General features: G+C 45.3%; 1 protein-coding gene across 3 annotated transcripts in view; it reads right to left on the reverse strand.

Annotated features, from left to right (window-relative positions):
- Window positions 1-347: 347 nt before the first annotated feature.
- The window catches only part of LOC133352640 (muscarinic acetylcholine receptor M3-like), an 83,734-nt gene continuing 60,236 nt past the window's right edge, over window positions 348-23,845 (reverse strand). The window contains exons 2-4 of one of the 3 annotated variants that reach the window (XM_061568409.1): window positions 18,052-18,132; window positions 2,886-4,128; window positions 348-1,867 (exon numbers count right to left, since the gene is read on the reverse strand). In XM_061568409.1, the coding sequence (XP_061424393.1) occupies window positions 692-1,867; window positions 2,886-3,761 (2,052 nt within the window). In that variant the 5' untranslated portion in view covers window positions 3,762-4,128; window positions 18,052-18,132 and the 3' untranslated portion in view covers window positions 348-691. The other 2 variants (XM_061568407.1, XM_061568406.1) reach the window with 2 other exon arrangements.

Here is a 23,845-nt window from a genome sequence, read left to right on the forward strand (position 1 = left end):
CCAACGCCTCTGTCCACACACACAGATGAAAATTAGTGCCCACTTGCTGTACCGCCTTCTCCTGGCCATCCAGGGTACTGCACCGGCTCGCTGCCCACGAGAAGGGAGTTTTGCAACGTCTGCGCCGGTGATCCACCAAGCCCTCGCTGCCGCCTGCACATGGTTGGACTACAGGCCACGTGCAGCGTAGCCACCACTGCCCATATACCTTTCTCTGGCCGAAAATGTATTGGACAAATGTATGAAAGCTGCCGCAGTCACTGACGTACGTGTATTGGATTTTAATGGAGAGACGCATGAATGCCCTAATTAAAATCAAATCATCGTTAGACGGGACGCAGAGTTCCATTTAAACATTTTAATATGAACCATGTACAAAATGTACCACTTCATATCAGCACAACATTGTATGGAAGTGATTTTTCACACTTTTTTTATCCTTTTTTTTTCTTATTCTTCGAACAATAGTTTACATTGTACAATATATACCGGTGTCATTTTGAAACGGGACAAAGGCAACATATTACTGTGTGAACACACAAAAAAATAAACCTGACATGGCTTATACTGTGCATATGTATAAGTATGCATTCATATTTTGCCACGTATTTTTTTCTTTTTATATATATATTTTTTTCCATTGCACACAAAAAAGGGGCATAACACTACATCAAGTTACGGCCAGGGGCACCTATCTGTTACCATTGGTGGCTGATCTTTTGCCAGTAATGATGGATTGCATGTGCGGGAATAGGTAACCCTGTGTCTTCCACCGCTCCCACTGACACAGAAGTATCCATTTGAAAGTCTTTCGGAAGGTCTTGTTGCACAGCGCGTAGCACATCGGGTTGACGGTGCTGTTGACGTAGCAGAGCCAGTAGCCGAGGCGCCACCAAACCTTCGGGATGCAGTTGTCGCAGAACGTCGACACCAGCACCATGATGTTGTACGGCAGCCAGGTGATGATGAAGGCCAGCAGAATGGCGCTCAGAGTCTTGGCTGCCTTCTTCTCCTTGATGAGCGTGATGCGCTTCCGCTTGGTGATGCGGCTCCGGGCCTTCGCCGCAAACTGCTTGGCCACCACCGCCTCCTTCAGGGTGATGCCTCCGGGCAGCCGCACCGGGGGGGCGCTCTCCGCGTCGCTCGCCGCTTTGTCCGGGTTGGCCGGCGGGGCGGCTGTGTCATCCCCGTCTGGGGACTCGGCCCCTGTCGCTCCCTGCTGCTGCTGCTGTGTGCAGTTGTCCGCGTTGGCTTCCGTTCGATCGTCGCGTGTGGCGGTGGCGGCGGCGACAGCGGTGGCGTTCGCCGCCGGCGAGGCGATGGCGCCGTCGTGGCCGTTGGCGGCGACGACGGCGCCAGTCGCGGCACCGGAAGTGGTGGTGGCGGCGTCCGAGTCGTTGGCGACGGTCGTGGCGGCGGCGGCGGCGACGGCTGCGGCTGCGGCATCGGCGGCGCTGCCGTCCTTCTCGCACTTTCCGTTCGTCTTCTCGGGGCCCACGGTCGCGTTGGCGTTCTTGGAGTTGGCGTTGCCGGCGGCGTTTGCGGCGTTTGCGGCGGGCACCTTGACGGCGATGGCGGAAGCTGCGATCATCTTGCTCGCGATGGACATGGCGACGCGAGCACCCCGCGTCCTGCGCTCCTCGTCCGTGTCCTCCTCGTCCGACGGCTCTGGCGAGTGCAGCATGGCCTTGTGGCCGGGGAACGTGAGCACAATGGAGAAGATGGCCTTGGGCCTCTGCGGCGGAGGGTCGTCGTCTTCGTCGGAGCAGAGGGAATGGATGGGCGAGGGGTCTCCCTCGCGCACGCTGTTCCACTTCACCTTGCGCGCTCGGTCCCGGCCGTCCCGCGATTTTATGGACTTCACTCGCTGTGAAAGACGGGTCGGAGGAGGGCATTGGAATAGAGAATTGGGGATGATTATGATTGTTTTTCATATCGCACACCGACACTGCTGGTGGCCCACAATATTTATTTTCCACTGGACAACTGGGCCGTGCCTGGTTCTTGCTGATCAAGGCTGATGCAGCTCAGGAGGGACCAGGTGGTTATTCCACTGCAGAAGCCGACATTGAAAGTCCCGTTGTTTGTAATTTGGGTAGTAGTAGTAATCATAACAATTATTATAACGCACAATTCAAGACAATTCGTTAACATGTAATTCTCCCCTCTTCTGATATTGGTGATATTTAATGTCCTAGGAGGATATTTAATTGAAACCAGGACAGGTGACAACTCTAATCAGAGCCATAATCTATCCACCAATGGGATGAATGCCTTCCCCAGACATCACAAAGCTTTCATTATCCTGTCACAGATCAGGTTAATCATCGCAATTTTAAACTGTATTTTCCGATATTTTCAGATATTCTACATCCATAATATATACATATATATATGTTTGTACCTCAGAGGTAGCAACCCAACTCATGCCGCAATTTACTCAATTTCGGATTATGCATAGTGATCATTGCCCCCTACTGGCAGACAAACGCCAATTTGCAGGCCAGGCAAATGTTTGAGATGAGATGGGAAATAAGTCGCTTACTGCTTGTTAGCGCTATGAGACATATCCCTTTGTAGATGGCGCTCAATCAAAAACGATTAATAATTATCACTAAACTATTTTCACTTCACCAGGTAAGGCCCATTGAGCTATGAAGCTCTTTTTCAGAGGCAAAGCGACCTGGCCAAAAATGATAGCTCAACGAAGTGGTCGACTTATGTGGAAATGTATCGCAGCCAAATACTCTCAACGCAAACTCCACATATCGGGGCGTCAGGGTCGGGATCGAGTCCACGACCTCCTGAACACCAGGCGAGTGCTTTAACATCTCATCACCGTTTTATAATTATTATGATGATGATGATAATGACGAAGGGTTTACCTTGAGCAGGCCGTACTTGGAGGGCCGCTTGGTTTGTCCCGGCTGGGCGGGGTCCGCGTCCGTGGCCGTCCCCTCGGCCGTGCTCGACTGGCGCGAGCTGCCGGGCTGCGTGAGGATGCGGCTGCTGGACTCGAACTGAGAGCCCTGCAGCCCGGCGAGCTCCCGTGTTCTCTTCTGCGTCTCCAGGTAGATGCGCCAGTAGAGCACCGTCATGATGGTCACGGGCAGGTAGAACGCGGCGATGGCCGTGCCGAAGGTGATCGCCGGCACGGACAGGAACTGGATGAAGCACTCGTTGTCTGGCACGGTGCGCTTGCCGTCGACGTACTGCCAGAAGAGGATGGCCGGGCCCCAGAGCACGAGCGAGACGACCCACGCGAGGCCGATCATGAGGGCCACGCGCTTGGTCGTTCGCTTCGCCTTGTACTTGAGCGGGCGCGTGATGGACAGGTAACGGTCGAAGCTGATGACCAGCAGGTTCATGACGGACGCGTTGCTCGCCACGTAGTCCACCACCAGCCACAGGTCACACGCGGCCTGGCCCAGAGCCCAGCGGCTCATGATGATGTAGGTGGTGTAAAGGTTCATGGAGACCACGCCGATGATGAGGTCGGCGACGGCGAGGCTGAGCAGGAAGTAGTTGTTGACCGTCTTGAGCTGCCGGTTGACCTTGAAGGCCACCATGACCAGAATGTTACCCACGATGGTCAGGAGGCTGACGATGCCGGTCAGCGTGCCGATGACGATCACCTCGAGCACCGTGTGTCCGCCGAGCGGGTCGTTGCTGGCGATGGCGTGGTCCAGCAGAGGGTCCGAGAAGTTCTTCAAAAAGTCGGCGGACATGGTGTCGGTGGACTCCCGCTCAGTGTCCTCCATAGCGGTCGAGCTGCGTCAGAATGGAACGGCGTGATGCTGGCGACAGCGACGCTGGCCTGCGGACTCTAGAGCATCGCTGAGTCGTCCCACTGCGCGTGAATAGCATTCGCGACATAGACACATCTCCATGCTTGTCACTCGGTGGCTGCTTGGTCTTTCATTGCTCGGTTATTTTCAAAGTTCTCTGCGCCCGGGTTCACGTTGTTAGTCTGCTCAACGATAGTTTGAAGGACGCCGCTTTTAAAATGTCTAGTCTTCGCAGTGGAATTTATTGAACTGACGTTTCAGATCGAGGTAAGAAGGAAAGCTTCAGTGTAGGAGCAGCACGCAGCTATTTTAAAGAATTACTGTCTGTATTTGGTTTGATCTGAAAAGAAATGAAATGTTCAGAAAAGTGCGTTATTGTAACACTTCAGTTATTTTAAGAAATGTATTATAGCCTCATAAATTGCAAGTGCATGAACATAAAACACTGCACATATCAGATTTCATCATTTTTAATCCAAGTTTGACATTTGTCACGTTTATTTGTCTCATCCTCTCCGAGCCTGGATGCGAACGTGACAAAAGATTATTATTTGCCGAAATCGTTAGCGTGAAATCTCAATTGCATTTGACACACTCGAACGATCGTTCGAGCCACGCCACATTGGGGCAGAGTCCGTCGCGCTCGCTAACGGCAAACTGTCATTTACGGTCACGTGATGGCGCAGATTTTGGACGGCCGTACAAGCTCTTGGCAGATTCTAAGGAACCCCCACCCCCCTGTGTTCGCCATAACTCTCGTGTAATTCTTTGGCGTCTCTGTTTTGAAACGCACGCAACTTAATCATCGCCGACACGTCCTCCGCTCCCCACGCGACCCTCGTTTCCCCCGTGCGGCTTCCGCGGGCGGTTATTTTTTGACCCCGTCGGCCGAGCGTGCCGCTATCCCGAGCCAATTACTTTTGACGGCCATCTGTTAACGACGGTTAACCGTGAGTGTCGCGTGCGCACGTCTCAGGCATCGCCACCGCTTCCAGATGCTCAAACGTGACGCTAAAGTCGGTGGTTATGGAATTTTGGTATTCTTGTAAAAAAAGATATGAGGATGAACCAATTTGGGCAGGGAATATGTCTGAAAGGCCTTCCCACTTGTAAGATATTGTGATTCTTTAAGGCGCTCTATACATGTTGAGTTATTTCATTACACGGGCACATGTAACTACCCCCTTTGATATCCTCCGCGCAGGGTGACCACTATTGTGGAACCATTTGGCCCAGGTATTGGCTGTGACCATGCATCACCTTACGTCCTTACATATCCCAGATATTTTAATTAAAAATAAAAAACCTCTTGAAGGTCATGAAATACTCCATTTCCACAAATTTCAGATTCAGCTTGACTAGCATAGTTGCTGAATTGGCTACGCATAGTAAAGGACAGCATTTGGAGATCAAATCACATTTCCATGGGTGCTAGATATGCGTTAGGCGATCTTCCCGACTCATTTAATTGCAAAATAAAACTTTTGTGCAGGAGTGCTGGTAGGTAACGAAGGTGTGTTTTTTATGTTCCCATTGCTGGTTTGCTATTCTGTAGATGGTAGAGTATTATAATTTGACAGCCTAGAACATTAAAAAATGTGGGGACATTTTTTTGTATTTATTTAAACAACGTCTTAAATGATGCAGGTAATATGCACTAGTGGTAGCATTGTTATATTTTGCAAACATTTGCAATTATTTTTTGTAAAATATATATTTTATTTGTGATTTGCAACAACACTTCATGATCAAATGATAGAGAAAAATAGAGGTCGATAAGAAAATAAACATAATCCACAGTAATCTCCGGTTGTGATGTATATGGTTTGACATTTAACAAGAACCCACATCTAACAGAGAGGGTCCTTGCCTATAAACATCTGGCATTTTACCAGCATTGCTTCAAGCAATCCTGACTCTGCTGATGAGACGTTGAATGTTAAAACCGGTCCGAGGTTTGCTTGTGTTGGACAATTTCTGTTGAAATGATGGCTCTCCCAGCAGGCTCTGCGGCTGATGGCATGTGTAACAAATACTTTGATTGTTTTCGTGGAGGGACAGATGGGAACAAGGCATAGTATCTGCTTATTTACCGTATTACTTATATTCTCAACAACGACTCAAATGATTATTTTGTGAACGTTACACGTCGGTTTTTTGTTGGGATCACATCGCGTAAATAAAAAAAATACGTGTGCCGTAAACCCTCCTCAACGCGACACAGCCGGTGGATAAAGTTGTCGCGCGAACAAACGTGCCAATTTAAATAAACAAGCAATTCCAGGCCACTGCCCGTCGACGTTGGGTGCCACTGGCAGCGAAACGTCGTGCCCCACGTGAACGATGTCACGTGACTCCCCAACACACCGGCGCACTTAAAGCGGAGTCGTACATCGGCACGTTTGCTCGCGTGGCAACCTCGGCTCATTATAATTTCGTGCGAATCAAACGAGTAGAACGCTTCACGAGGGAGGCTGGCTGAGAGAGAGAACATACGGAGACACCAAACAGAGGGAGAAGAAAATGAGAGAGCAAATAGCGGTGTAAACATTTGTAAATTCCAACATTTTAGTTGCCCTGTTCTGAAATCGTCACGTTCTAAGGAAAATGCAAATGTATGTATGTTGAACTTCTTTCGCGCAGTAAGTAGCCAACTGTGCTAATCGGAGGTGCGGGGAAAGTGATGATGTTTGCAGGTTCATTTTCTTAATGGTCGCCAACATGTTGCCACACGTGCAATTGTTGATATGTTCCGCGATTGATTAAGAAAATAAATTGCGACGTATACCCACGCAATACATTCACTGTATCCCCAGAGCTCTATGCACAGACTGTTGGTTGATAGTTTAAAAATATAGTGGTGCTTACCAGTGAACAGGGCGCTTTAACGGTGGCATCATGTGCAGATCTTTTTACCCTTGAATGCTTTCGGGCTGATTTTTTTGCCTTCGCAATGTGGCACTTATTCGGCGAGTTGCTACGCACCGTCTCCCTTGCTTCTGTTTATTGTGCGCGAATACCTTCATGCCAGCGTCCAAAACTAATATTTGAGAAGTCATCAGTGCCCCTTAATGTGTGCCGAATGAAGTCTCTCGACCTGGGGGGTCTGCGTCGTCTGCGGCTGCTACTTTTGCCGGGACCGGAGCAGGGATGACTTCAGCAAAGCAAAAAACAACACAGAACCCCCCCCCCCCCTCTCACTCACACACACTTGTGACTGCGCGTGGGATAGAGCGATGCCCCTCGCACGGGCAGAGGCTTTTTTTCTGGTCGAGATTTCCCTATCCTCGTGTCGCGCGAGCGGCACTGCCGTGCGGATGCAATTGAGGGACCTCCTGGCCAATTAGTGGTGTTATGTGGGGGGGGGGAGGTGGGGGGGGGGTCCTCGACCTCCTGTAACGCGCCCCGTGCCGCGCGTAGCACACGGTCCATCGTATTAAAGTGGCCGCACATTCGTCAACTCCTTCACGGTGCAGCGAATGCCGAACTGGGTGCACACAATGGGGTTTTCCTGCTGCTGCTGCTGCAACTTCATTACCAGAAAAGTCATGGAGGCCACCGACGAACCCTACGTCCAAACGATGTTGTGTGAGGTGAGCGGCTCTACGCTGCTCGTCATGGTTGAGCGATGGAACGCACTGCCTGGGCCCATCAAGAAGGCCACGAGTTAGGCCGTCTCCAGGAAAAAAATCTCAAGAATATTTGTTTTCACATTGGCTTTTCCAGAATTTAAATGTATTTTTGCTCATTGTACGAAGATTGTGTTTTGGGTTTCATCGGAGTTTTTTTAACGAATGTTTCTGTTCACATGATTGTCGTTAGCCGTGATCAATAGGCCATCGCCAGTTCTCACCGTTCCGTGATGTTCCAATCCAACCAGCGCTATGCGAGCACGGGATTATCTCATCGCTTGCTCCCAATTGCTGCATTTCCGCGATGGACATCTTCTCAAGCCCATTCTCCTCTAGCTGTCACTATCACACTCTTTGGTTCTTTCGGTAAAGTCACGTAGGTAAAACATTTTTTTTAACAACTAAATTAAATCACAACGTTTTGGGCGCAACACAAGCGTCCTTCTTCAGGTGGGGACAACGTAGCGAAAGCACAACCGCTTAAGTGTGTCTAAGAGATGGCTGTGACGAGGAATTATATAGTTGCGGGGGATGGAGGGAGAGGAGGGGCCATAGTGAGTGTGTGGGCGGGCGCGGGCTGTGGACTGGGAGGCAACGTTGTGAAGAACGGGGGTGGGGGTGCGCTGGGAGGCAACGCATGGAGGTAAAACTGAAGCTTTGTGATGCAGGGGGCAGAAGTAAAAAATAAAGCTAAGATTAAGCAGCCTTTTGTTATCACGTTAGTCATCACCATCGGCCATTATCCCTTCTACTCGCATCAATACATTTCAACTTGCCGTTGTGCAAATACACGTCCCGGGATTTGTTTTAAAGGCGGTATGCAAAAACAATAATAGCATTGTTATTGTTCTTAAAGAGGAGGTTAAACGTGTAAACGTGTAAACCCCCAGCAGGGGCAGACAGTCAGCCAAAACATTGGCAAATTCATCTTCAATTGGCTTCAGTGACCCCAATCATGAACCTGCAGTCAACATCGTCATCGTGGACCTTGATCACTCTTATATCAACAGAGTGTTGTGTTTGTGTTGCACCCTTAAACCCCCTGGGCTTTGTAGATGCATTGTGTAGTTCAGCTTGTGTTTGTGCTCCTCCAAATAATATGGATGTACTCTATGAGGAATGTGCCTATAAACAAAACACCCACAATGCCCCCGATCTTGTCAGTTCTCAGCAGCTAAGCATCGGCCCGCACTGACCAGCATGAAGTATGGTCAAAAGATCCCTCACGGCCTGCACGGGCGTGGGAGGCCCTACTCCAGCAGTAGATTGTCAACATTCAAGGTCGCGATTCAATTCGATAAAAAAAAATCTGGAAACATTGCGGTGGATTCAGCGCCTCTAGCAGCTGCGAGGGTCACGTGAACCCATTTTATTTACATAATGGAGAATCATAATTTATGTACAGGCGGCTTGATATTAAGAAAGACGTCGTTAAGAAATAAAGTTTGATTGATTGATTGATTGCCTACAAGTCATCTAGCCTTGTGGCTCAGCGGCAGAGCCACCGGCTCGCAATGGGAAGGTTGCGAGTTCAAACCCTTGGTTGGGGTCTCACTCAGCCCCTCATCCCTCTGGGGTCATTAAAATGAGAATGACACTGACAGTATGACATGTCACAGATCCCTTATTGCTTTTTAAAGACTGTTACAAGTTAAATATGCCCACTCTCCGTGTACCATTGTCTTGAGATACGATGTGCATTTAGACGCTAAATCCACATCGTATTTTATTGTAAAATGGCAATTTCAATAATAATGCCAAAATCTGCATTTCCATTGGATTGATGTTGGACATCGTCCTAGCCATCTCGTATGAATGCAACACTGAGACGCGAGCAGCCATGTGCGTGGGGATTTCCTCACCCAACAATCATATAATCTCTAGCCAATTAATAAGCATTGGCAACATCAGATTGTGTCAGTTGGAGCAGACTTTCCCATAGGCCGTTTAACTTTTCCTTAAATGTGTTTTTTTCTCTCATTGCTTATCCATTAGTCGACGCATTTACATTATTTTCTCCTTTATTCCAACGGGCGGGAAAACGTTGTCATGAAATCTTGAGCCCATCCGTAAAAGCGATAGCCAGCCATATCCATTTGGAAAGATTGCTGGGATTAAAAGCTTAAAGGTACACGCGAGGGTGGGAAAAGTATGTTCGGAAAAAAGTCTGCGGCAGAAACGTTAATTCAGTTCCTATCGCTACCGTGTAATCCGTTTGTCTGCTAAATCATTGCATTATCTAGAGCCTCCGATAAAACACAGACGCGTGCTCGTGGACAAACGAGGAGACATGCAAATGGACTTGCGCCTGTGGGCCGCGGGCAAGCACACGACAAGCACACGTCCGCACATCCATGGGATATTTGTCCATTACAAAGGCACGGTGTGTGCACTAGGTGTGCTAATGTGGCGTTCACCTAAAGTGGCTTTGCAATTATTGCAAAATGCAGCGCGGCAGATGCGCTCGTTTATTGCCGCATGCCTCGGAGCCCTTCGAGGCAAGTGCGCACGGAGCGTGAAATGGCACTTGGCATTTACTAAATTACTGCCAAATGATGTCTGTGCATAAGGCACGGTGGGATATATATATATACCGTAGATAACGGCAAAAGCCATCGCGTTAGATGATAGGTGAGCACTTTGTTTTGTCCGCGGCTGCGCACCGATAATGGATAGACGACGGGATCGGTGGCGTCCGGCTGAGAGGGCCCGCATTCTAACGCCGCGACACCGTGGCGGAGTGGAATTCATCGATTCTGCCCCGGCTACCGGGAGTCGTGGGGGAAATGGGGGGGGGGGGGGACATGCTTAATTAAATAGAACCACACCTGCGCAGCCCCCCGTGTGTCGCCGTGTGGGCGTGATGTGCGTTCCGCACGCGGTCAGGCCCCGGAGTGACCGTCGCGCCAGGTGCACCGCACTGAGAGAAGCCGGCTCTCCCCAAAGACTCGCACGCCTCCCCACGACGCTTGCCGTGATAATGAGCCCGGGGGTTGACCACGGGGTCTCTGGCTCGCGCTGTCCATCAGAACCCAGATTTACCAGCGTCCGCAGCAGGCTGGTGGTGAAGGACCCCGTGGGGATTGAAATTTAAGAATATACATACACAAAGACAAAGGTCCCTCCATATAGCCTCAACAGACTGTTGGGGCAAGTGTTGTTAGAGAGTAGCATCTGTGAAGGGGTTGGTGGCCAGCTCCACACCCAACCACCTTTGTCTCCCCAGTGCCGATGTTTACACATTGCACCAGGTACTCATTTGAGGCTGAGTCGACCTAGGGGAAGCCCAGGACCGGTTCAGATAATCGTCACTGCTATGGCCGTGAGCGGGAATTGAACTCGTGTCGACGGATTCATGGCACACGGCGCGAATCGCTACACCACCGCTCTCCACACACACACACGGCCACACACACACACTCACACGTGTGGCATGCTTGAGGGAGTATAGAATAATGCCTGGCATGGAGCCCAATGTGTCCTTAATTTAAGACTGTGTGGAGTATTACACTTTTAGCAAAGGGGTGCTACTGGGAATCGGCCACCACCACGTCGCTGACAATGCTATTCTCTATCCACCCCCAAGCAGTCGTGACGATTTTGTCGTCTCCTTACCCTGTTTAGCCATAGTGGGGGTACTGCGAAAGAAAAATAATCTAATTTTAAATATCCGCATTGTCTCAAAGTCAGGCGGCAATGATGAATGGAGTTTTGGCAGCAGTGCATTTGACATTGAATATTTTTAAAATAAACAATTCTTCGCAGTCATAGTGCCTCAGCATACCACATGTACGTCTAAGCACTTCTATGGGTGTCCTATTTTTGTAATAGCAACACGGTACTACATTGTATTTAGCTTGTATTTCACAATGTGACCCTTTGTTTCTTCTTAAAATTTAAAATGAATTTACGCTGTATTACATAGCCACGCGATATTTATATATGCAAGTATTACGAAGAGTCGACTGTGTTCGTTATAAATGTGCAATCTTTATAATTTACTGCCCTTTTTCAATCCACTGCCAGATAAGGGCCTCCCCACTCCGCTCTGATTATAATGGGAGTTGCTAGGCCATACTTCACTAAACTGGTCAGTGCAGATTTAAATCTATCGTGACTGCAGGGATTCATCTTCTTGGTTCTTTCGGTAAAGTCACGTCTGACCCTTTGCTTTGAGTCTGAAGACTCTGTCTTCTCGACAGACCTGGTCTTCACCTGAGGACGGCTGCTTGCGTTGTGGCCGAAACGTCGTGAGAATTATTTTATTATGTTTTATTTTTATTATTTTATTATTTCCATTCTACGTGACTTTACCGAAAGAACCAAGAAGATGGTCAGTGCAGGTTGGTGAAGGGGGTGCCCCTGGGATTAAGCTCTGGTCGCCAGGTAAATATCCAGGTAAATATCCAGGTGAATATCCAGGTAAATATCCAGGTAAATATCCAGGTGAATATCCAGGTAAATATCCAGGTAAATATCCAGGTAAATATCCAGGTAAATATCCAGGTGAATATCCAGGTGAATATCCAGGTAAATATCCAGGTAAATATGCAGGTGAATATCCAGATAAATATCCAGGTGAATATCCAGGTAAATATCCAGGTAAATATACAGGTGAATATCCAGGTAAATATCTAGGTAAATATCCAGGTAAATATCAAGGTAAATATCTAGGTAAATATCCAGGTAAATATCCAGGTGAATATCCAGGTGTCCAACGTCTCTCCGCATGTTGCTAATGGCCCAGTATTGGACGTGCATTGCGCTGCAGGGTTAGGTTTGGAGAAATTGCAAAGCGCCGCTTTGATATGATTTCCCCAAGTGGCAATTAAGTAAAGTGTTTCAAAAAGAAAACCAATGCAAACAAAAATCAATGAATATCTACCCCGTTAGGCGTATTAATTCATGAAAAGTGGACAGTGTTCTCCTTTATCTCCATGTTAAATTATTTTTGCTGATTAATACAAAGAAAAGTACAATGCTCCTGTATGGTTAAAATGTAATGAACACGAAAAATATCTGTGGTTGTCTTTTTCTCTCGATTTGGGTTTGGCCATGTGTTTAGAAATATCCGTCTTCCAACCGGCTTCTACGCAATCGTCGTCCCATTGATTTAGCGCAAACACAAACATAATGTAGAGCAACGTGCGCAGTTTAAAAGAAAAAAAGCTGACGTTGGGATATCTTAATTGGCATGAAATAAGCTCTCAAATTGCAAGATTATTCAATACGCAAAAGCTCTTCACTACGCAATGCGCTTCAACTCGTATTGTCGTATAATTCCATTTCCTTTGCTGGTTAAAACTTAAACGGTGCGTGGCGAATGAAAATTAATTGAGGAAAAGATTTGATCACCAGGTTGGGCATATGCAATTCCATTCGTGACTATGAGAGTCATCTCTTGTGTGAAATATTTCATTTTTTTAAATTCAGTATGTAGAAAATGTGACAATGGTGACGATGATTCGAATATTTACGACAATAAATTTGATTTATTTTCATCTAGCTATATAAATTAGTGAGGTTGGGGGGGGGGGTCACACAGTGGTTATCACACCCTGCCGTAAACCTGAGTTTGATTCCAGACCACAGCTATCATTAGTGGCGAGTGTTATAAGAACCACGATGTGACCACCCATTTCACCACTGCACTGACCAGCAACTATGGAAGCATGGTCAACCAAATTGCATGAGTTGGCCTTCATCCACCAGTGGACTGACATTGGGATTAACATTTTTTAAATATATTTATTGTCATTTAAGGATATTGCCACAGTATAATGGTTGGCACATTGGACTTTTGGTGTCAAGTTATAAGCAGAATTATGGGTTATTACTTAGCACATTGAATTTGCAATTCAGAGGTCATTGGTTCAGTCTCGTGGCGGGGCAGTTGCAACAAGGGCCAGGTTTATTGAATTCCCTTGTGTCGTTGGCCAGCAATAAATGGGGACACCACAGTCAACTTGTAGGTTGCATGTGGTGGGGTAACATGTGGTGGGGTAACACGTGGTGGGGTAACACGTGGTGGGGTAACACGTGGTGGGGTAACACGTGGTGGGGTAACACGTGGGTATACCCACATATTTTCAAGACATCTGGCCAGCATGGAAGAATAGGCCAAAATAATTTGCTATAAAGAGCTGTAGTGGAGGCCCTACTGCAAGCAGTGAACACGAGCAAGCAATTGCTGGGCTGCAAAGATATCCAACAACGTAATTAAGTAGTTTATTTTTATATATATACGTGAATCTAAATTCCTTGATCACATCAATATTGGCTGTTCGCTGACTGCTTGCCATGCGGACACTGAAAAAATAGCGTTTGTTTTTTCACCATGACTCAAACCACATCCCATTATGTGTATCACCCTGCTAAAGAATAACATTCAAGTGTGTTAAATTTGTGTTTCCTTTATAAACCAGCGACTTGGCATAAAGCTACGGGAATTACCCATCCTTTTCAAAAAACCAGTGAAGCACATAATACCAATCCGGGAAAACTATGAACCATCATTATCACTATTAACACCACATGCCAGATGCAAAATGTGGATGAATGAACTCTGAAAGCATTGCCTGTTTATGTGTCGAGGTCCCAATCTACTCGCGTCCCAGTGGCAAGTTCAAATTTAACACCTCATTATTTCTAAACTGTGACTGTGAATGCGCCTAACATGCATCGAGTTTACAATATAACAAGGCACGCGTGAGTGTTTGGGGGACTGAGGTTCAGTTATAACTTACGTGCGACTCTCATTCCATTATTTGACCAAACTTCACCGTGCCGTTCAGTTGCTGGTCGGTGGTGAATGTGCACGAGCGTAGGAGAATAGTTCAACGACATTTTTTTGCTGCCGCTGCCTCCTGCTACCCACCAACGTGGCGCATTCAAAGCCCTCCAGGGTGCTGATGTAGGTAAACATTAACACGGACGTTTGCAATGCTCGGTTATTAAACATTAATGTTGCCAGCTTCTTTTGTGTATTAGTAATATTGCCCTCGCTCTTGCCGTGTGTCAGAACATCCACTGTTAAATACTCGAGATTATGTTGGCATTAATAATTCACGCTGCACCAGGAAGAAAAATAAACATTTGTCGACATGAAATTGCATTAAGCATGGAAATCTATCAACAGAGATGGCCTAGAAAAGAAGTTAGTGTACCGTCCGTCTTCCACTGACTTCCTACTCCTGTCTTACGGTTCACAGCTGTCGATGTTGAAATAATAATAATAATATTTACGCACGATTCGATTAATTCTTCTCGTACAATATTCCGTCGATGTTGGTCGTCAAAATAAGGTGACGTTTCGCAAGGGTTCGGAGATTTGTTTTTAATGCGCGCCCCTTCCTGCGCTCTTCCCGGCTCAGCCATTCTGCTGAGAATTCTGTCTCTGTGCCTTGCTCCAAAAAGGCTTTTCATTTCACGCATTCGGCCACCACCGAAATGGGCTCATCCAAGTCAACAATGACTTCAAGAGGATGAAAACTGGTTTTTAGAAAATTATGTTTGCACTTGAGTCCATCATGCTAATCTCGAGATGAAATGGATAGCGGATGACCGTGCGAGGGCATCGGGTGTGGTTATGTCAGTTCCGTCAGGAGAACTCGGCAGACTCGAAGACAATGCACCAGATTGGGTAATACTGGTAGGAACCTCCTGGTTACACCAGCCCACAGGGGAGTATTGTGTCCGTCCGTCCGTCGTGCATCCAAAAATGGGAGGGGCCGGGTGGAGAGGGGAGGGTTGGGAGGGGCTGGGTGGGGAGGGTGGGGAAGGGCTGGGTGGGGAGGGTGGGACTAGGTGGGGGGTGGGAGGGGTGGGGCTGGGTGGGGCGGGGCTGGTCACCCCGTGGTGCCCTTATAAAACTCAACGTTTAACCTACTCACGACGGCTTGTGCCCGCCCTCACAATCGGCCACATTTGCGGAATACACCAAGCTGCCGTTGACCCTGGCTATTGACCGAGCAACCCAACGTTCCTACCAGCTCCCTCTGCAGGAGGAATGTGTTTAATTGATGATCTTTTTTTTTAATAACGATGTCGACAAGTTTGTTACGTCTCCCTCCTGAATTGCTTACACAATTCATTGGTCGCACGGCCGTGTGAGAGTGTGTCATTTTAGCAGCACCTCCGATGAGGACGGTTGGCTACGTACGGTGCGAAAGAAGTTCAACATACGTACGTACATATACATAAGCAAACTCTGGAGCAGTTTCGACGTGCAGTGTCTCATCAGCAGTCGAGCTTGCTTGCATCAATGCTGGTGTGAAAATCGTATTGCAGTGCAATCGTAATGGAAAGTATTATAAGTGAACATTGTTTTTTTACGTTATTTCTGATCCAATGTCTCACGACAGGGCGCTGCGGGGCTACGATGTCAGCCGCGGGCACTGCAAAACAAATCCATCGCTGTACTGCACTATGCTCCGACATCTATGCTCCCCACCTTCCCCAACCAACCCGCATTGATCAGCGTGATGAACTATGATCAATTAATACTTTTTGTTTTTTTCGGTAAAGTCACGTAGGTGAAAACAAAATAAAATAAAAAGAAAACAACTAAATTAAATCACGACGTTTCGGAAGCAACACAAGCATCCGTCATCAGGTGTGACTGTTCCAGCGTGATTGAATTTAGATGTTTTATTTTTTTTCACCTACGTGAACTTACCGAAAAAAACAAAGAATATGGATCCTTGCAGTCACGAAAACTTCAAATCTAGAATATGATCGATCAACTCCCATGACCAGCACGGCATGGGCAGACGCTCGTGCGGCAGGGGTTTGCGACAGGAGAATGGGACCACGTGCAGTTGTTTGTTCTCCCCGCAGAGTGCCGATTGAAACGCACCTCTCCCCCGATGTCTCTGTGCCTGTGCTCTTGCGATTGCCACCGCTTCCTTTTGAACTGCATTGCCACCTATATTCCTAGGTTTTTTCGGTAAAGTCACGTAGGTGAAAAATTTAAATTTAAATTAATAAAAGTAAAATAAAAATAAAATAAAAATCACGACGTTTCGGAGGCAACACAAGCTTCCGTCTTCAGGTGGAAGCTTGTGTTGCCTCCGAAACGTCGTGATTTTTATTTATTTTTTTATTTCACTTTTATTAATTTTAATTAAATTTTTTTACCTACGTGACTTTACCGAAAAATTTAGATTTAAAGCTTTCGTGACTGCAGGGATTCATCTTCTACGTGATTTTACCGAAAGAACCAAGAAGATTTACCGAAAAAACCTAAGAATATGAGTCCTTGCAGTCACGAAAGCTTCAAATCTAGAATGCATTTCCACCGCGGCAAAATGGCACACGCGGTGGCATTGGAGGCTGGATCCCCCTCGGCTATTGTGATTTGGCTATTGCCATTTGGATGGTACTGACAGACATAGGAACGTGTGCCCGGCTTGTGTGTGGCCAGTATGCTGAGACGAGTACATTACACTGCCTAATCTCTCTTGAAGCTGCTTAGTGAGATTGATTGTCTGTCACTTGGTGATTTGCATCGATATGGGAAGAGTTGTGCCTGCCATGCTGGGTTAAGCCCTCTGATCAGTTGGAAAACTACGACTCCGTGTAAATGCTCGCCTGATTATTCTTTTTAAAAGCAAATTATTAGCAATGAATTACCACGTGACCTTTATTAAACAATACAAGCTTTGCACAATGAGATGGGTTTTAAAAATAGCTGCACCTTTTTGAACCTGGTGACACGGGAGCAAAACTGTGCTAATTTGTACCAACGAAAGGAACCATGGTGCGTTATTTATATATTTAGTTTTTTGCGTCAGAAATGTCATGTTTTTTTATGCTTGATTTGCTGCCATTCGTCTTCACCAAAATCGTTAAAGGTATTTATTTTACACGCCTTTAAATTACTTTGTAGAGCCAGTGTGGAGAGTGACAGCAATTATTTAATAAAAAACTGAGTTTGTAACGAGATGGAGGGCTGGCACATCATGTGGTCTGCACTACGAAACCCGGCCACCCGAGTTCGGGTCCCAGACATGGCGAACATGAGAGGCAAGCGGTATCCGAACTGGTCCCTGCCGCCGTCACAAGCCTGCACTGGCAAAGCGTGGGGAAGTATGGTCAAACAATGACCATGACCTACACAGTGCGCATTAAACGTGTGGGGAATCTAAATCCCCGTTTATTCTACACGTTGATTAATTCATTATTAGGCTTACCGCTCACAATTAATACAAAAATAACCGCTAAATGTTTAATCTAATGAGTGAATGTTGTCATTAACAAACTCCGTGAAACTTTATCATAAATATCGGCGTTGCGGACATTCATACAGGCGTTGAAACTCTAAATTGTGTATTGATTAAACAGCGATGGGACCCCTTTCCAACTCTGCATAGTGCATTGATTTGAGGCTTTACGTGGCTTAACAAATATGTTCTTTTCTTGGTTCTTTCGGTAAAGTCACGTAGAAGGGAAGTAAAAAATAATAAAAATAAAACATAAGAATTATTATTATGTTTTATTTTTATTATTATTTTATAATGTTTTATTTGTATTATTTTATTACTTCCCTTCTACGTGACTTTACCTAAAGAACCAAGAAGATGAATCCCTGCAGTCACGAAAGCTTTAAATCGAAAAATATGTTCTCTTACCACATTTGTGCACGTTATTCCACAGATGGTGCCATCATCCCCTTTCATCGTTTCAATCTTCGTCTTCTGTATCTTAGTCTTCTGCAATGAATAGCACAGAAGACACAAGTCCAGCATAATTAATGTCACTCGTTTGATGTTCATAATGTGCCTTTGTTCACATTTGTCAGTTACACGGGAATGAATTGATCAAATGCCCAATGTACAGTGCTTTAGCTCACTGCTGTGTGAAGGCACTTCCCGTGCCGTATGTATCGTGGGGGGTGGGGGTAGGTGACCATATTTCACCATGCTGCTTGGTGCAAGTTGGTGAAGAGGGGGTGGGGGGGAGCGTGGCAGGGGGCGGCAGGTATCAGGTCAAATATCACTCGCCGCCAATGATCTTAGTCTTCACCAGGCAGCCAACAGCAAGCCGCGTCCGTGAATCATTGCCCCAATTGTTCCCTAATTAATATTTCATTTATCAGTCCCTCCAGAAAAACGCGATTATGCGATCGCAAGATTCCACGCAAAATCAGCCAAAGTCCGCATATTTATGCGGGGGGCGCGTTTTTTCAAATACGCCGCACTTTCGCCGCATAAATTGCAGATTTCCGCGCGCAAAATATGCGGGCTTGCATGATTTCATAATCCCCGCATTTTCGTTGCAAAAAGTCACATATATCTTAGCAGAAAGTTGAAAATGTTGCGTTTACTTCACACAAGCGCAGCCATTTCCCCTGTTGCCATGGGAACGTTATGAAGTGACGTCCCTCATTACAGTTGTAAGATTGCACTTTTTTGTTAGTAGTATGTAAATTTACATTACTGTAAGACTGTACTGTTACTGTATTGCTTACGTTACTGTGCACTGAAAACACTTATTTTAACAGAAGATGTCTGTTTTGTATAGCTACCTCTGTAAAACAGGAAGCACACATTTTATTTTTTAATATTTTATTTATTCATTTTTACAGAAGTTGTAGCATATTCATTTTGTAAAGCTACAGAACTTGTTCGACTCAATGTTTTGTAAGTTTGAGCCATCTGTTTGTTAAGGTCTGAAATAAAACAAGATGAGAACTTAAATATTCCCAGCACTTTCTGTGATGTAGTATCATAGGAAGTAATAAGAAATGACTCTTTACATTAAAGTAGTAGCCTAGTGAATAGCGTGTTGTGGGAATCACTTTTTTTTTCTTTTTCATCAAACCGCAGTTTTTGCAAGTTCCCGCAATTTAATCGCATAAAATTGCATAAATATCCCGCATATTCCATCGCATTTTTTAAGAAAACGTGCCGCATAATCAACGATTTTTGCCCGCAACAATCACCAAAAAACTCCGCGTTTTTCTGGAGGGACTGATTTATATCTCGATTCGTGTTATTCAACCCAAAAATGATTAAAATGGAGATACACGACCTAATTGTTGCGCGTATTAAAAGGCCTCATTATGAAGACGGCGTCAAGCAAAATAGGGACTTGAAGACGAATCGTGGTCAGTTACCGATGAGAGTACCCTAAGATTGAGTGCCTACAGGGGCTTGAGTACGATGGTGGAACCTCACGGAGGCTCCTTCTGCCTTTAGACTGCCATGTGGAGGCATCTATTGCCACGGCTGACTGCCAACTCGTTGAAGTACTTGAAATAATTGTACAGCAAGCTGTGTGTCTGACCAAGGGCGTTAAAAAATGTGAATATCAGCAGCGCAAGCTGATAAAGGCCACCTGGTTGGGAGCTGACTCATTGGTTGTAAGATGACCAGAAGCAGCACTTTCTATTTAAAAAGTCATATAAGTCAATGTTTATTTATTTGACTATGTGGATGTATAAATGTTATGGTTATCGAGGAGAATAACCTTCAAACGAAGTAATGCTGAAATTGCGCGATTCCTTTTATCCTACAAATGTAAATGCTAACAAAGACAATTGTCTCGTTTAGCTCTGCCAACTCCATTTTATTTGTAGGTATTCCACAAATAGATGTATAGTGCATTGACACGCACACACTTCTCTCCATGTATTTTTCCACTCATCGTACATTGAACGTGAATCTGCTTTTGTTGAAAATGGGACCGTGTATCTATTAAAGAGCCCAGCATGTAAAAATATCACGATAAATTGTCCTGCTTATTGTTTATGTTTCATTTAATAGTTTGCCTCATCTGTTTATCTGATGGCTAGTCTGTATTTCTAATCTGTTTCTAACGGCGTTGTTTGTTTCTTTGTGCCCCTATCTGTCTCCACGTGTCTTTGTACAAGCCTCCCTTTATGCGGTGGGGTTCCTTGTTTGTATACCAATTCCATCAATAGACGGTAAATATCACTCTCGTCGTTTTTTTTTGGCTTGGCATTTTTTGCTGATGATATCAAAGCACCCAGCCATGTGATCTGCGATGCAAGCAGTCAATCATATAGATCCAGTTGCAGTCCTCCCCCCGCCCCTTAAGTGATTGGCAGCTGTTTCCTCCAAGCAGGACTACTAACATCTGCACGTTGCCCATTCTATGTATATTCCATTTCGGGTTAACATTTTATTTTTGCTTCAAAATCCATCTTGATACCCCATAATACTAACTTGAATATGGCGTTCCCTGCAGCGCACATTTTTTGTGAAAATAGAAACATCTGGAATCCTTCCACACCAAAGCCGACTGAATTGTCCAATGGAGTGCTATCCTTTTGAAATGTGAATAATAATAAAAAAATATCTTCAACGTACACACTTTGAATCGAACTCTAGCAAGCAATGAATGTGATAAAAATGTAAAAAAAATGTTCTTCGCCTATTTTTAGTTTAAGTATTAAAGCTGTGAAAAGGTTCAGGGATTGGCTGCGTTTTGTGTGTGAGTTCATTTGCATGGATCGTTAAGGTCACATTGGATTGGTATAAGTATTCATCCCAGCACTTGTGCTATTCCTTTAATTGACCCATCTTTTAATGGCGCTTGAGGTTATATAATTTCATACTGATGTATCAGCGTGCAAGTGGTGAAGAGTTTCTATACCTTTCCAGGATTATAATACTTGATTCCTAGCAAATGGCATTGACAACAACATGTTTGCTTTAAACAAAAGCTTACAAGCGCGCTAAAAGACGTGGAGAGATGCAGGCGGTTTGGAATTACACTGATAAGCAGAGAAACACGTGGATTCGAGAACATACGCAGGTTAGAGACAATTCAAACTGTTAAGAAAACCAAGTGGGCTTGGACAGTGATGATGCCAGATGATCAATGATAGTGACCGAGCGTCAGCCAAGGAATTGAAGGCCTGCCAAGGAGATGGAGCGATGCAATCAGCTTGTGTGCAAGATGCTAGGTGGATTACTACGTCGTAGGATCGTGCGAGATGGCAGCGACGTAGGGAGGCCTGTATCCAGCCACAAGCTGAAAGTGAAAATTATGAAAACGGATTCCAGTAAACAAAAAACACATGCATTAACAAGGCGTGTTAATATGCGTGGTCTTCATTATCATCATCTTGCGACATTGTCTATCTACTGATGGATGGAGGCCCCCACATGCTGTCACCCTCTCTCCTCTGGTCTACTGATAACCAACAGGCCATCTCCTGCACATGACCTGATCTCATCGCTCGATTGTCATGGCAGTCAGTCTCAGGCAAGCGCTCTCCGTCGGCTATCGTTTTTGTTACCAGTCTCGCCCGTTGGCCCATCGTCTCTTCTAGCGATGCATCAAGCCTAAGCCTACTGACTCCCCTGCACAGTCACCACTGCGTGTCCGTCACTTAGCGTATGCATTCCCTGATCCACGTGTTCCTCTTTATGTCTCTCGGTGTAATTCCAATCGTGCATCCTCTCCATGCTTATCCTGTATGTCCACATATTTTTTTTGTTCCATTTTGTTTGTCATTGCCCCCTTGAATGTATTTAAATCGTTTTTCTTCAGGAACATCACAATCTTGACCTTGATTTAAGAGAAAGATTGAATCTACTTTTCAAAAGCACTCCATCCTCCCGTCGATTGCCTTTTGTTTTATTTTGATCCTGGAGCACCTTCAATAAACGCCCTCGGGGGTAACTTTTGTGCTCTCATTCCAGTTGTGTCACCCCCCAAAAAATTATAGTTTTATGTTCAGCAAACTTGTCATACGTGTGTAGTTGTTGTTTTTCTCACATTTATCTTGAGCCCAACTTTTCACTCATCATTGTTCAGTTCTCTTCAATTATAATCTGCAGTTAATTTTCCCTGGGCGTTGATTATGCCACCAGAAATTCTGAGATGGCTAATGCTCTGTCCGTGTACGCTTTTGCCTTTATTTCTCAAAAGTTTCATCCGAGTCGTGCAAACCAGGTTTTGAAACAAAAGTGTCACGCATATTTATCGGACGTGTGCGCAGAAGTAGAACACTTCAGTTATGGAGCTATGCTTCCGTCACATGTATAATTAGAAAATGGAGACAAACGTGATCTGAAAAATGTACAGACCTATTAGCTGTTTTATTACATGCACAGCAGAGTATATATTGTTAGCGAAAACCACAGGGAACTGAGCGATGGTTATTTTAGAGGCCATCTCAACGATGTCAGCAGGATGGATTTAGAATTGATTAATTTGCTATGAAGAAGAAGAAGGCTCATTGCCTGCAACGTCGTCTCCGATTTTTTTTCCTTTTAAGGCCACGGTGTTACTGATGAATGTGTTGAGTTTTTGGGATTTGCAATGGGGTTTTGTGATCATGGGCCACCAAACATTCTATAAATCAGATCCCAGAAATTTTAGATTATTATCATATCACATAAACGATGATGCAGTCATCTATGCTCTTACAAAGGCATTAATGTAACAACAAAAATATAGAAATTGTCAAAAAGCATTGCTGAAGATGGACCAGCTACGTTGAGATTGCAAGAGTCAGGCAAGGGGCGATTCCCTCATCAAAACAATTGACAGCAACATTAGAAGACCACCCGAGTAGTGACTAGCCATTTAAGTCGTGCCATTTGTTTTACCGCATCATAGCTATTAAATTATGCTGCACCAAGAACTGAAATGTATATGAATTAACATTCATCAACATTTAATATTCTTCTACGCCAATGGAGTCAGCATAAAAGCGACAGCACACTTTATCATATTTATGTCACGGTAGATGTTTTTTATAGTGCATATGATCGTATCTGTGTCTTAATGTAACCCATGGTATTATACACTTTGGCAAATGTTGTTCTCAGTGATAATGCAAAAAGGACATATTTCATTGTACATGCTTTGATAACAACAATAATAATAATAAAAGATGGGAGATATATTATCTGGTGACCAGACTGACACGCATCTAAATAAATGTCCGTTTAACCCAAACGCAACAATGCCCCACATATGTGCAGCGCCGTTATCTTCATCAGATGCATCTTAATATTGTGGCCAATACATCTGTATGATACATAAGGCTGACTTTCACGAAGGCCTACTGTAAAAAAAAAACTCAGGCACACAAGCCTCACAATCCGTTCGTAACTCCGATTAGCACGATTGGCTACGTACGGTGCGAAAGAAGTTCAACATACGTTCATCCATCCATCCATAACGATTTGTCGAGCGAAATTTGCCTTTGCTCTTGATCACATATATATTTATATAATCCATCCTCGAAATCATCGTCGGAATGATAATCGTGAACAGCGGTGTCAACGCGAAGGACAGAGTTAACAATATTGCAAAACACAAATATTCTGTGGCGCAGTGCCGTATTTCAGAGCCATAATTGGTTTTCTTATAAACACATTAGGACCGTCGGCTACGCTGGAGGTACGTTATATATTCAGTCTCGTTGGAATAATATTTTAA

This window comes from Lethenteron reissneri, chromosome 41 (assembly GCF_015708825.2).
Source record: "Lethenteron reissneri isolate LAM-NWPU_2019-01 chromosome 41, ASM1570882v1, whole genome shotgun sequence".
NCBI lineage: Eukaryota > Metazoa > Chordata > Hyperoartia > Petromyzontiformes > Petromyzontidae > Lethenteron > Lethenteron reissneri.